Source organism: Anoplolepis gracilipes, chromosome 4 (assembly GCF_047496725.1).
Source record: "Anoplolepis gracilipes chromosome 4, ASM4749672v1, whole genome shotgun sequence".
Lineage (NCBI taxonomy): Eukaryota > Metazoa > Arthropoda > Insecta > Hymenoptera > Formicidae > Anoplolepis > Anoplolepis gracilipes.
Window position 1 is genome coordinate 7820396 of NC_132973.1, and position 14452 is coordinate 7834847.

General features: G+C 34.4%; 1 protein-coding gene across 40 annotated transcripts in view; it reads right to left on the reverse strand.

Annotated features, from left to right (window-relative positions):
• The window catches only part of Mhc (myosin heavy chain), a 49014-nt gene that overhangs the window by 13070 nt on the left and 21492 nt on the right, over nt 1-14452 (reverse strand). For 10 of the 40 annotated variants that reach the window (XM_072890097.1, XM_072890092.1, XM_072890089.1 and 7 more), the window contains exons 11-16: nt 12311-12481; nt 8581-8760; nt 8036-8454; nt 6283-6400; nt 4071-4334; nt 535-744 (exon numbers count right to left, since the gene is read on the reverse strand). In XM_072890097.1, the coding sequence (XP_072746198.1) occupies nt 535-744; nt 4071-4334; nt 6283-6400; nt 8036-8454; nt 8581-8760; nt 12311-12481 (1362 nt within the window). Of the gene's footprint in view, nt 1-534; nt 745-4070; nt 4335-5388; nt 5507-6282; nt 6401-7172; nt 7291-8035; nt 8455-8580; nt 8761-10038; nt 10210-10765; nt 10937-12310; nt 12482-13458; nt 13630-14452 lie in introns of all 40 variants that reach the window. The other 30 variants (XM_072890103.1, XM_072890102.1, XM_072890095.1 and 27 more) reach the window with 10 other exon arrangements.

Below are 14452 nucleotides of genomic sequence, written 5' to 3' on the forward strand. Positions count from 1 at the left end.
TATCACCACTTTTTATTGTTCTCGCTGAGAAATTCTTTCATATGGAATTCTTATTAACTAACATAATTACACATAATTATACATGCATTATCAATAATAACAAAAATATGTTTTATAATCTTTATTTTTAATAATTTTGGCAATATTATTTTTTTTGTGCAAATTAAATTAGCAAAAATTATTTTATTTTGTATATGTTGTCTCCAATTGTCGAAAATTATGATAATAATTCTAAAGTTACGTGCATTGAAAATATAATAAAGAAATTTCATGTATTTAAAAACCAATATTATTTTAAAATATAATTTTTAATTTTCTATTAATATAAATCAAAATTTTTACGTAAATCTTTATGATAATCTTAATAGGAAATATTTTTAAGTTTACCATTAAAATTAATAATTTTTAAAGAAAATTGTTAAGTTTAAGATTGGTAATAAATCTAAATATAATGATAATCCTCAAGAAAATGTTAATAAATAATAATTTTTTTTGATAAATTAAAAAAAATCAATATAAACAAATTATTCTTACCTGAAGCTGTGACTCGAGGTCGGCTTTCTGTGCAGCCAATTTCAAGGACTTCTCCTGATAGTCGGAAAGCGAGCCCTTCTCACCCTCCAGCTGGCGTAACAGATTGGTCTTCTCGGTGAGGAGCTTGGCGTTCAGATCCTCCAGCTCTTTGCGCAGCTTCTCTTCCTTTTCGAAAGCTTCCTGTGCTTTCTTGGCTTTCTCTTCCAGCGCCTGGAACGAGGCCATTAGATCTTCGAACTTGGTGCCATTCACCAGCGAAGTCGGATTCTCGATCAACACCGTGTCGCCCATAATCGATCACTCTCGAAGAAATTAACCGAGGAATGCACACGCGATTAAAGTATGTTACACTTAATTTCAATTCCTATTCTCACAGAAATGGGACGGGAAAAGAGGGGGATCTTCGTCGCGCTAGAGGGATCCCGGAGAATAATCGATCGATCGAACGTCGCGAGAAGCCTCGACTGAAGGGGAGGCTCGATCGCTCGAAAAGACGAAAGGAAAAACAGCGCAAAAGACTCGAATACGAGTCCCTACTTTCGTATCTCGAGGTATCGAGAAAAACTCGGACACACCTACGCGGTAAGTATATATACGTATATATAACTGTGGGGCACGCGAGAGGATGAGGCCTTCTCCCTCTTTGTTCGTCGTCGGGCGGATTTCGCGTAATTTCGAAGGGGTCGGCGCGAGGTCGCGGGTCCAACTGGTCCCGGTATCGGTCCAAGCCCAACTTTTCTACCCGTGTCCCTCTACCGTAACCGTCGATCCGGCGGCCAGTAAGGAGCGAACAGAGCGACGATCCTGATCGTAGGCGTCCCCACTCCAGTGGCGCCTCGTCATGCACACACGCATACACTGCATGCGTAAAAATATTTATAACCGATCCGTTATACCACCCCTGAGGGGAAGGGGAAGAGAGCAAGTTGCGTCGAGAAGGGGCCTGGACAGAATTAGAAGCGATCTGAAAGGACCGCCGCTCTCTCCAGCGGCCACCCCCTTTTTGGCGGCTCCAGAAGGTGCAAAGTGGATAAGTGGATCACTAAGAGATCGCCAAATGTGAGAAGATATCCAAAGGCACATTCGAGCGCACTTAGAGTTGACAAATTTTCTGACTCTGTAATAACGTGTCTCGAATTTCTTTTATCACGAGATGATACTATTTGTCACTTTATTTAGATTTAGTCAAATATGTTTCTAAGAAAATTTATGTATAAAATATATATATATATATATATATATATATATATATATATATTATATAACAGAAAAAATGTAAAATTAAAAATAAAATTACTATTCAATAATGTTATAATCAACTAAAAATAATGATAGAGTCAATTAATAAGATTAAGCGTTTTTATAAAATTCCAGAAAGACTGAAATAGATTTGATAATAAATTCATTTGCAGAAATTCTTTAGCAAAATATCGAGCAAAATATTGAATTTGATGTTATACTGATGACTTCAGATTCAATTTTGGAGAAAGCAATTGGCATTCAAATATATATCTATAGAGATATAAGAGTGAATACACATTTAGACGAAATTAGAAGCAACAGCATTCCGGAGGAGGCAAAGCAAAATTTGTAAAATACGGCGACCGTGTATCCTGGCTTTAGTGCTGAAGGACGAATAATTGTGTAATTCTTTTCGAAAGAGCCGAAATCTATTAATAAGAAGCCGCTCCGGTAACATGATCGAACGTTGATTCACCGTCTCGGTTGCCTTTATTATGCTTCTAATTCGGGAACTTAGTGGTATCAGTGAACCGAACTGGAGAACGAAAACATACAGGGGCTCCTCTAATTTTCTCGTTAATTCGGGATTATTAGAGTCGAAAATATAGGCAATTTGATAGCGCAGAGAAGAGAAGAAAATCAAAAGTTTGATAAAATTAAAAGCATCGATATTCTAAAAAGGGTCGCTTAAAATTTGCAGATTTTCCGAGATCAAAGCAAAAGAAAATTTTTTGCTACTGAAATCTAATCCGTGCTTTGAAATTAAAATTAAATCAACAAAAGGAATTTAACAGTATTTTTTAAAATAAGAACAAGTATTTTTGGAAAAATAGTGAAACTTGGACAAATCGAATTTAGAGCTAATAAATATACATATATAACGATTTTAATAAATAAAAAAGAAAAGAATTTATGTATCATAATTTTCTAAAGTTAATTTATATATATACATATTTAAAAAAAGATGTAAATGTAAATATAAATGCCAGAATATTAATTAAATTTGACACAACTGTTTCTTGTAAAATTATGTCTAATAAATAAGTAAAAAAGGCAAGTATCGCGTATTTCATAAATATAAACCTAATAAAAAAATTGTTGAAGGAAAAATGTGCGCTATAAATCTAAATTACGAAAGTATTACGAAAGTAAAACAGTACGTGAAAATAATTCGATTTCGGAGAAATGCCGACTTGAAGATCGTGAGTTTGCGCGAGAAAGCAAACTGGAAGACCAGGCGGTGGATAAATAAACGGGTATGTCTGGAAACTGGAGCCGTTACGAGCCGAGCAAAAGAAGAAACAAATTCCACGGACGAATTTGAGCGCAGGATGGCACAGTTAAGCACGAAACTGTAGTCGTAAATCATCGTCAAGTTGAAGCTTTATTTTGCCAAGCTCTCGCAACCTTCAGCGAATTATCGATTTTCGCAGAACGATTATTTCTCTTTTGCAATACTTTCTCTAAAGTAGTGAGCGTTAACAACTATTAACAATTTATTATTTCTCTATAAAAAAAGGTTAATAATTAAAAATTTCGAAGTAAAAAGTGAATAACTTAGAGAGTGAAAGTTTATAATTCGTAAAGTTAATTTAATTAAAATATCTAAACTTTATAAATTATATAATTATATAATTTATAAATTATATACTTAAAAAAACAGTTAAAATTAAATTAAAATAAATCAAAGTGAAGACTGAGAACTGTACATAACAAAATAAAAATAAAATAAATATTATAGAAATTAACAATAAGAGAAAATACAAATAGCATCTCTGAATTATTAATATTAACGAAAGGAAAGATGTATAAGAAGATACTAAAATCTTCATCGTTCTTATAATCAATACACAGGATGTTGATCGAGTATCTTACTTACTGCTTTAGAGTTTAAAACTATGGAAAGATAATCACATATGTAATTAATTAATGTATAAATATGTTGTCATGATGAATTAATTACGTAAACAGTTAAAAACTCGATGACATTTTTCGAAGAAAATTTGATTCTTCTATAGTTAAATCAAATAATAATCTTTCAATTTTACAATATATACTTCAAATTCTTATTCTTTTTTTTTTAATAAAATATACATACAAGACTTAATATCTTTTTTAATCAAATAATATAACTTAAAATCGAATCACACAAATAGAGACATATATATTTTAACGACAAACAATTAAAAAATTTTGAACAAAAGAAGAGATCAATTAGAGACTCAATGTCTTAATAATAATTTTCTTTGAGCTAAATGATTTGTGTGCAAAAAATATCTCAAAGAGAAACTTACGGCCATCTCGTCCTCGATGCGAGTGACGTTGAGAAGAGGCTTGATCTTCTGCCACAATTTCCACCATGGCCAGGTGCGAAGTTGGAGGTACTTTCTCAAGTTTCTCTGGACGACTTGGAGGGCCAAGCGTTGCTCTTGGAGCTTCTTGTAATCTTTACGGGACAAATAACCTCTGATATAGGCTTGCATCCAAGACACAATCTTGCTGAGACGCTCGTCACGAAGTTCTTCCATCTGACCCAAGACTCCGGCACGGAAGAACACCTATTTTTTTTCAAAGATAAAGAGAAAGCGAAACATTGAGATATCGTTCATCAGGATAACTCTTTGAGATGATGTACCTCGCTTATCAATCCCATATCATGATTAATTACCGATCCTTAATTTGTAATAATCAATGAAATTTATAATATTTGATTTGAAAAAATTCAAATAAGATCTCTGGAAATTTTTTGATAATTTAAATAAAATTTAAAATCCAAAAAATTGTTTTAGCTCAAAATTATACAAATAGTTATATAGATAATTCCATGAGATAGATAATTTTTATAATTAATTTATAATATCTTATTTAAAGAGAGATAATCATGGTACATCGCATATATTAATTAATTTCCACAAACTGGCCTTCCATGCCGCTTTTAGCTCAGAAAGGGGGTCGTTATTCAACGATAGGAGGTGGACAGAGATTGCCTCACACTTATTATATCACGCTGAAAATTGTTTTGGCATAGGTATCCTTTGTTAGCATGAATGATGATAGAGCTTGTCATTAATTTCCTCGAACGAGGCTGTAAAAATGGTTAATCGCCGAAGCCGCGTAGTGTTAAATTAATTGTCGGCGACATTTGATAGCCAAAGTCAATATAACTGAAGAATAGAAACATTTATAAAAAGAAAAAATATTCTAATAAATAATATTTTGGAATTTCGAAGATTCTAATCTTAATATCCATTTCTATTTAAATTTTTAAATTTTAATGATTTTTTATAATTTAAGTATTTTTGTAGTCTATCAAATTCTTTAAAATTTTAAAATTATTATTTTAAATTATTAAAATTGCAATTGTCAAATATTTTAATTTACAAAATTAATTTATAAAATTAAAATATTTGATTTTTCTCGTATTTTAATGTTGACAAATAAATCGTCGACGTTGTAAGAATCAAATTACACGAACGTCCAAAAGACATCATCAGAGTATTCAATGATTCTGAGATTTGTCTTTCCGACGTTCTTGTTGCCCGTAAGTTTGCAATAGCATTGGCGCGTCATGACATTATTGTCACAACGTGGACCACAACAGGTGTCCGATACCTTAGTGTGACCCATGCGGTACTGATCACTCTCCAGATTGATCGCTTCCAAGATGATCTGGGTAGCCTTTTGTGGCTCGCAAGGCTCTCGAACGGCATTGGCGCACAGAATTTTGTATCTGTGTTCGTGGCCGACCACCGGTGTCAAGTATATTGCGGTTTGGTGTATTTGGTCATACATATTGATGGTATCATGTGTGTGTTCACAAAAAACAGACAGAAAAAATCAACACGCCAGGTTAGAGACTTATTGTATTATGATTCTCGTTGCTGTAGAATCGAGAATATATTTTGAGGGGAGGGGAGGAGGGCAAAGAACAAAGAGTAACGAATACATAGTATCTTTCCAGGATACTATAATTGGGGAGATCCTCTCGGTATTGATCTCTTCGACAAATTAAAGCGCGAGTTTTTAAGAGTCTTACTGTTGAGAATTTAATCAAAAATTCTAACATGTATAAATTAAATTATCATATTTTCAGATAAATAATTTTTTATTAAAAGTAAAAAAAAGATGATAATATATAAAAGATTAAAATGTTGCTTAAAAGTGTTTCTCCTGAATTCTCGCGCTTTGAGATGCTGTCAGCTTTACGTCTACCACCCAGTCGCTAGGAGCATTGACGTATCACGAGTTAAGAGTACATCACCAACGATAATAGACAATTATTTGCGATTGACAATGTTCACGTAATCGAGACTGTATCTCGCCCGATTATATCAATCATTATATTTATTATCAAGAGATTCTAAAACAATTCGAAATTAAAAGGAAACAAAATTCTCGATCATCGACCATTGTTGATCGCATTCAAACTCGTGTTTCGAGATGGTCGTTGTCGACCAGACCGTTGTTGTGATTGTTGGAGGCAGGAAAGAAGAAAGGAAAACGTGCCTTGGTGTGTCCAAGACGGTACATATCAGGGTCGAGGCCGGTGGATTCCAAAACGGCTGCGGCCGCTTCCTTGGGCTCCTTCGCCTTGTCGACCGCCGCCGGAGCCAAAATCTTGTACCTACAGGGTGCCGGGGTATACAGGGCAAAGGGGGAAGGGACAAACATGCAAACTAATTAATACAGGGATTCTAAATACGAATATTCACATATTTATACATATCTTCTCGTCGTTCCAATCGGCTCTCGCTACTTCCCAATCGCTAAATTTATTTGTAAAGGGATCGAGGTCTACTTAACATCTAGGGAATTGATATTCTAATCTAATCGGATCTAATCCAAACGAAATCAACAGATTCGGAAATCTCATTGGTTCTTTAATCTGTTTTTACGAAACGAATCACGGGGAAAAACTGAACGATCAATCGGGTGACATTCAAATACGATTATACACGATGATGACGTTGCATTCAATGAGGAGAACGACGTGCTTTTACAGAATGAGATTCCAGTGTGGATCGTCTTTAAATTTCGCTAACTTAAAATTAATCTTGAATTAATTATTAATTTGTATTATACAGTTTTACCGTCAAGACGTGACAGAGATAGCCTTTATATATTAATAATAAAAAATTTGAATATTTAAAATTATACGAATAATTTTATCAATTGACTTACATTGATTACTCTATCACAAGATTTATGTCACCAGATGCTAAAAATATTTTTGCGACTTTAAAGCGAGAAATTTCGGACCATCCACGTGGAAAGATATATTTTTGAGACATTCTTTGAATATGGAATATAGAGTGACTCTAGTCCATTATTGTTTAGAGAATCAACGGAGAAACGGAATCGTCAAATCTGTTTATACGAGGTTATCATCAACTAGCCTTGGTGTGACCGATCCTATAGCTGTCCGGATCAAGAGCGCACGCATCGAAACACTTAGCCGCGCCAACCTTGGGATCTTTCTCGGCCGCCATTGCGGCCGGCGCTAGGATCATGTAACTACATGGTACACAACATAAAAGTCCAGTTACTATGTACGTTCAATGCTTAATAAATTTTTCCAATACTTTTGGAGAAATTAATCGAAAAATTATAACGTTATACAGAATTTAAGTTAGGAATTTTTTAAACCATTTTTGAATATATGTCTCTTAAATTGAAATTATTTTAGTTACCTATAGAGTATTTCGAAACCTGCCATTTTTGTGCGATTTAATAATTATTGTTAAACAAGAGACCCCAAGCCTTTTAATAAGAATATAAATAAGATTGTTTTATAGCTGTCAAAAAGATCTGCTACTATGTTTAAAAAGAGATTATATAGTAAGTAAATCTAGCATAATAATAATTAAACTAGTCTTTCTAAAAAAAAAAAAAAAAAAAATAGTAATTCAATAATTTGAGTTTCTCTAATGTAAACTCAAAAATAAGTTAAGTAATAGCAGATGTTTCTAAATTAGAAATCATTCGGAATGTGCTCGAGAAAATTCAGAACAACTATTTTTTAAAGTAAAATTCGAAATTATTGCAAATTTTTAAATTATTTAAAATATTAAATAAATTTTGAAATATTACATCTATAATGCAGTAAAATATATTAAATTATTATTTTCTTAACGCTTATATATAAGAGACATTTTAATATTTTAAATGCTTCTACCAAAAATTCATTCACTTTCTCGAGCCATTGGCTTTTCAATTATCCACAAAGATAATATAATCAATTGAAAAAAGAGATTCTCACCGTAGTTTGAAATCGGGATACACCATCCTGTTGGGGAAACCTTTGCGACAGATACGAATGCCTTCAAGCACACCGTTACAAGTGAGCTGATGCATGACCAAGTGAGAGTCAATCACGCCCGGCTGCTTCAATTCATTGGGGATAATGCAACGGACAAAGTGGGGCTGAGTGGCACGCAGGGTGGCCATCAGATTGTTCAACTGCTCCTTGTAGGAGGACGATACGGTGGAGAAACCACCGCCCTTTTTGCCACGTCCACCCTTGCCGCCGCCGCCGGCATCGGCACCACCAGATTGACCGGGATGGTCGGCGAAGATTTCCACCAACAGCTTGTTGGTAGATTTCTTGAATTGATCGACCACCGTGTCGTTCAGCGGGTCCTTGTTCTTCTCCAGCCAGCCGGTGATATTATATGGTACCTGAGACCCGAAGAAATTTTCAATTTTATCAGTATCGAGAAGATTAATTTTTTTGTTAAAGAAAGACAATAATATTAGGCTCTCTTTTCTTTGTGTTGAATATTTTTGTATAAAGTCATTACATACGTTGCCGGCATAATGACCAATCGCAAAGTGGGCTGCCTGTTGGCCTGGTTTGGGCGGTTTTGGTTTCAAAAAGTTAGGACTCTTGCCAAGATGATTGTTGTTCAGCTTCTCCTCAAAGGTCTTGTCAGTAGCTTTGGGGAACATAGACTCCTCTTCAAGAATGGAGAGAATACCCATAGGCTATATCGTGAAAAAAGAAACGGACAAGTGTGTTAGAATTTATATATCTCCAAAAATTCGCATTTTCCAAGAGTAGCGTTACGCAAATAAATATACATAATAATTATATTTCCAATGAATTAATTGTGTAAACATTTTTTTTAATTAAATTGCGAGAAATTCAAAGTCAAAGTTTTAATCGTAAAAAAAGTATCTGTAAAATATATCTCGCGCAGCAAAATCTCGTTAGTGTCCCAATTTTTACTGAAAACAGATTATTAAATGCCTCGTTGATACTTTGTTATCTACTTGCTTGATACTGTGTCATTAATGTACTTTTACTTCGGTTAATCAATTGCTTTCTCGAATGTAAGATTCATATATGGATTAATTGTCGATTAATAATTAATCTTGTAAACTCTACGTACAAGACAAAAAAAATACTTCAACGCTACTCTTAGTATTGCGTTATCTGTAATTCTACAGTATGGATATACCTTGAAGCGATGTTTCGGTAACAATTTTGCACTTTACTGACATTTCTATTCGCATACATTTCTGCATCGTAGAAGTGCAACTGTCTTTTTCCGATACATCGAACTCTTTGTTCATTATATGCTACAGCGATATACACGATGCACCGGATCTATCACGCAATTTTGCACAATCATAGAAAACGTTGATATTTAAATTATATATAAAATTTTTTAAGGAAAGCAATTATATATATGTATATTAGATGTAACTTTATAAACAAACTTTACTTCGAGAGAAATTGATTTAAACACAAAAAGTACAGAATTTAAAAAAAATTTAAATATAAAAAATATATAAGGGCATTTAATATTTTTTATTTAAACTAAATTATCTTAATTTATTTAATTTAAATAATCGTTTAACTATTTAATTTATTTTATAAACCGTGTTAAGTAAATTAATTTGGGTCTAAATTCAAGGTTGTATAAATTCTTAAATAGAAAATAATAAAATATAATATGTAATAAAATAAAATGAAAAAAATAGTAATTTTTTCTAAAACTGACAAAAAATTGGGAAAAAATTTGCAAAAAAATCGTAATCTTACGCGTTAGATCCGTGACATTCTAATGTAAAGAAGATGATATGTACATAATTAAGTACACACAGTCAAACAACATTGGTAAAAGGCACATAACATTGACAAACAGTCACGAATTCGTGGCCAAGCTGGATTTTTAAGCGGTAGTTTGCTAGATAAGTTACTGGATCAATAGCCGAATGATCCAGGCTCGAGTCCGTGTCCTGCGCGGACCGGTTTACCTTCTCGATCAGATCGATAGTTTGTTGGAGATCCATGCCGAAATCGATGAAGGTCCAAGCAATACCCTCGCGCTCGTACTCTTCTTGTTCGAGCACGAACATGTGATGGTTGAAGTATTGTTGCAGCTTCTCGTTGGTGAAGTTGATGCACAGCTGCTCGAAGCCGTTGTACTGCATCGGAGTTTGTTCATGCACCACGCCGCACACAGGCACACAGCGAAGAGAGAGAAAGATAGCGACAGAAAGAGAAATAAAAAGAGAGAAAAAAACACAGAGACAAGAAAAAAAAAACAGGATATGAGCAGGACACCGTCCGTGTCCAATCGGGCGGTCTCTCGATTGATTATGATCTGAAACTTCTCGCGGAGCAGTCGAAAGGTGATGGCGTCGAGAAGACGAAATTTCAGAATCGATCGATTGGAAAAACGCTTAAGAAATTTCATTTTCTAATGTGTATTGATTTAAGTAATTAACGATCGCTTATTATTTCGATTCCTCGACGCCGGCGACTCGTGCTTCACCTGTCGATCGCTGCCACGAGTGATGAACAAGAGTGTAAAAGTGTGACGGACTGGAGGAAGTGGAGTTAGTTGATCGAGCAGACAGGCAAGACGGAAACACATTCAGCGAAGATGCCGTTCGAGCGAAAATATATGCGTGTGATTCGAAGAAATCACGAGCCTCTCCTCTCAGGCCCGTTTGATCTGTCGACCTGTCCTGGCGGTACCTTCTCGATCAGATCGATAGTCTGTTGGAGGTCCATGCCGAAGTCAATGAACGTCCACTCAATGCCCTCGCGCTTGTACTCCTCTTGCTCGAGGATGAACATATGGTGGTTGAAGAACTGCTGCAATTTCTCGTTGGTGAAGTTGATGCACAGCTGCTCGAAGCTGTTGAACTGCTCAACCGAGTGGCGCAGCAACGGGAGCCCATGCGAACGGGGAGGGTTAAGCGAAGAACAGAGAAAAAAAAAACAGGGAAGAACAGCCGTCATTAATGCTGTTTGGAAGGAGAATACTCGACCGATGACTTCGATTTGTAACTTTCATCGATCATAAAAGGGTCAAAAGAAAGGAATCGATACCAGGGTCAAAGAGGCATCGATAAGGTACTATATCTTTGCAGTTTATGAACAAACGAACATGCGACGAAATCGAAAAATATTTCTGAAAAGCAAGATCTTTAAAAGTAGATTTTATTTATTTTAATATATTTTTTTTAATTGACTTTATAAAAATTAAACAAAACGTTGGAAAAATGTTTAAAACTGTCGTATTTCAGACATTTTTCGCATTACGTCGTGTAATATACCGCAATTAAATACCAAACACATTTTCAGTTAAACATTTTAAATATAGATAATTAATCATGTAATTATTTAAATCTTTGATTAAATCTCTAATTGGCATAATTCACTTTTAATCAAATAATAGTAGAAGGCTGTTTTTCAAGTTCGTCGCATGACGTATGATGGGAAAAGACACTCGCTTGTGCCGTTATGTGGTAAACTTACATGATAAACACTGACAGTACATTCGTCGTGTTAACTAATTTTATCCAATTAATTTAATTTATTAATTGGATAAATTTTCAGAAATGAATTGCGGGGTCGACACTCTATGTGCTTTTGTGACAAGGTAAGGGACGCAATTATACTGGGTCATTAATTATCACTATTTATATTTTACAAATTAACTCTCACTTCTCGAGCAAAGCTAGTTTCTCGCTAATTTCAGTCTCGCGATACTAGCGTTTAATTTTTTATTCTAAAATTCATTGTTTTCATGTAATAGAAATTTCACTTCATGTTCGTTCCAGTCTCTTCAGGATTGCGAACCAGACCCAGTGGATTGTCGAAGAAGACATAATGATGCCTGACTATCGTTCAATCCGTTGAACGATCTCGAGGGAATATTCTTCACGGACACGATCAGTGCCGTTACAGGAATGTGACGTTACGAGGGAACACGAAAGGGGAAAAATGGCTTAAGGTACCCGTACTAAGTACCTTGGAAAGTAACGCTACAAATTATCGGCGTTTCTTCGTCATCGTCGAAGAGCCGACGAGAAAAGATTATAACAGACGTAAAAGCACGAAAAGAGTCAACGGCGAAGCAACATCTACAATTCAACGATTCGGTTCTGTTCTTTGCGAAAAATCGGCTTTTCGTTCACAAGCTGGTTCGATATCTCTCGCTCGTTCGTCGTCCACGAAGCCGGATCAGCTCTTAGGAATTTTGCTTAAACCTTGATTTGCGGGGACTGATAATACCTTCTCGATCAGCTCGATACAAGCTAGCAAGTCCATGCCGAAGTCAATGAACACCCAATCGATGCCCTCCTTCTTGTACTCTTCTTGTTCGAGTACGAACATGTGGTGGTTGAAGAACTGTTGCAACTTCTCGTTGGTAAAGTTGATGCAGAGTTGCTCAAAGCCGTTGTACTGTCGTTTTTGCAATTGCACGTACGTGCATAGGCATGCGACGGGAATAGACGTGGAATAGACGGTAATGGATAGAACAAGGTAAACAGAAAAAGGTAAGGGTACAAAAAAGGAGAGGAACAAAAATTATTATACATCAATTAGACGAACACTTTTACACAATTAAATAAGTGTTTGTGTCATATGTGTATGGAGTATCTGACATTTTCAGTTTATCTCAAAATTCTGAAAAGTCTAATCTCGAGAAGAAAAATGAATTTTATATATTTATAAAATATAAAATATATATTATTTATTTAACTTTAATTTCTAAATTTCTAATAAATTTATTGTAAATCAAATAAATTTTATTTCACGCGTGCTTTTGTAATACATAATTTAAATATATATTTTTATCCAAGTTTTAAAATTTTTTTTACACTATTGAATATATATTGAGTAAATAAAAAGAATCTAAAACAAAATATTTTCTTTTTTCAATTTACAATTCATATCTGTTTGATAAAAATTTGATTGTACGACGTCGACGTGAAAAATTTATAAATTTTATTTTTGATGCACAAACAGAAACTAGAACTAGCCTAAGTAAAATTTAAGAGAGGTATGCGTTCATCGAAACAATACACGCGGCCGAAATCGCGAAATCAACAGCACAAAAAAAGGAAGAGGAAAATGAAGGAACGAACATATATGCTTGATGAGGAAAATCAACATGAACAGAAGTGACTAACGATTATACAAAAAAACAGTGGGCGATCACTTTGTTGAATTTTAAGACAATAAGCGTTAGTGTAGCGGTCTCCTCTGATCCGTGATAAATAGCCAGGGATTTCCGCTTGCCTAATAACTCAATTCTCGTATCGTCTATTTTGGTCGTTATTCAGCTTTGAATTATTATTTTTTTATTTCCAGCCGAACACCCGTCTATCAGGTTTTTGCTGGCCAGAATCGATCCGTCGTTTGTCGCCTTATTGTACCTTCTCGATCAGATCGATACATGCGACCAGGTCCATGCCAAAATCAATGAAGGCCCACTCAATGCCCTCCCTCGTGTATTCCTCTTGTTCGAGGACGAACATGTGATGGTTGAAGAACTGCTGCAGCTTCTCGTTGGTGAAGTTGATGCAGAGCTGCTCGAAGCTGTTGAACTGTTCGAGAGCAAGAAACAGGCATGCATACGTGTATATGTCATTTTATAGTTTTCTTCCCTTTCTTTCCTCCGTATGTCTTGGCACGTCTTTTTTGCACTTTTGTGATTTTGTCGCTCTGTTCCTTTCTTACACACGTGAGGGTCAATTTACAAAGGGTTTCTCTTCAAAACACACGTTTTTACAGAATTGTGAACGTACCTCAAGTTTCGTTTCGAAACGATTGATATTTAAAAATATTCTCAATCAAGTTTCCTTTTTTCTAATATTGTTACACATGGAAAAATTCTTTTTTTTATCAAGATATTTTAAAATAATTTTGCTTTATCTAACGCAAAAGATTTTATTTTTATTGTTAAATTTTTCTTTTAATATATTCTATTATGTTTAGCTTTTTTTTCTAAATTTGTCAAACTATAAAATAAGAGAAATCAGATTCGTAAAATATAGAATATAAACTATAAAATATTCGAATTCTATCGTTTCGATCTATTCGAAACCTGAGGTTAATAAAGATCTCATTATGAGAATCCATAGGATTTTACAGGGTGTCCTCGTAATATGAATCGGTGTTGTAGCGCACCGTTTATTGATAGGACAGATTGGTGTCAACCTTATCACGACCTAGCATGAGGTCGCTTTTTAAAAACTTGTGATATGCTGCGAGAATGCTCGAGTGTCTCGATTTTGATGTACAGAATATCGATCGATACATTTATGCATATTTATTCACAAAAAAAACATAAAAAGGGTGATTCAAAATTGAATTTAATATTGAAAATTATTAAATATTAAATAATACTTTATATTATTAAGTCAATAA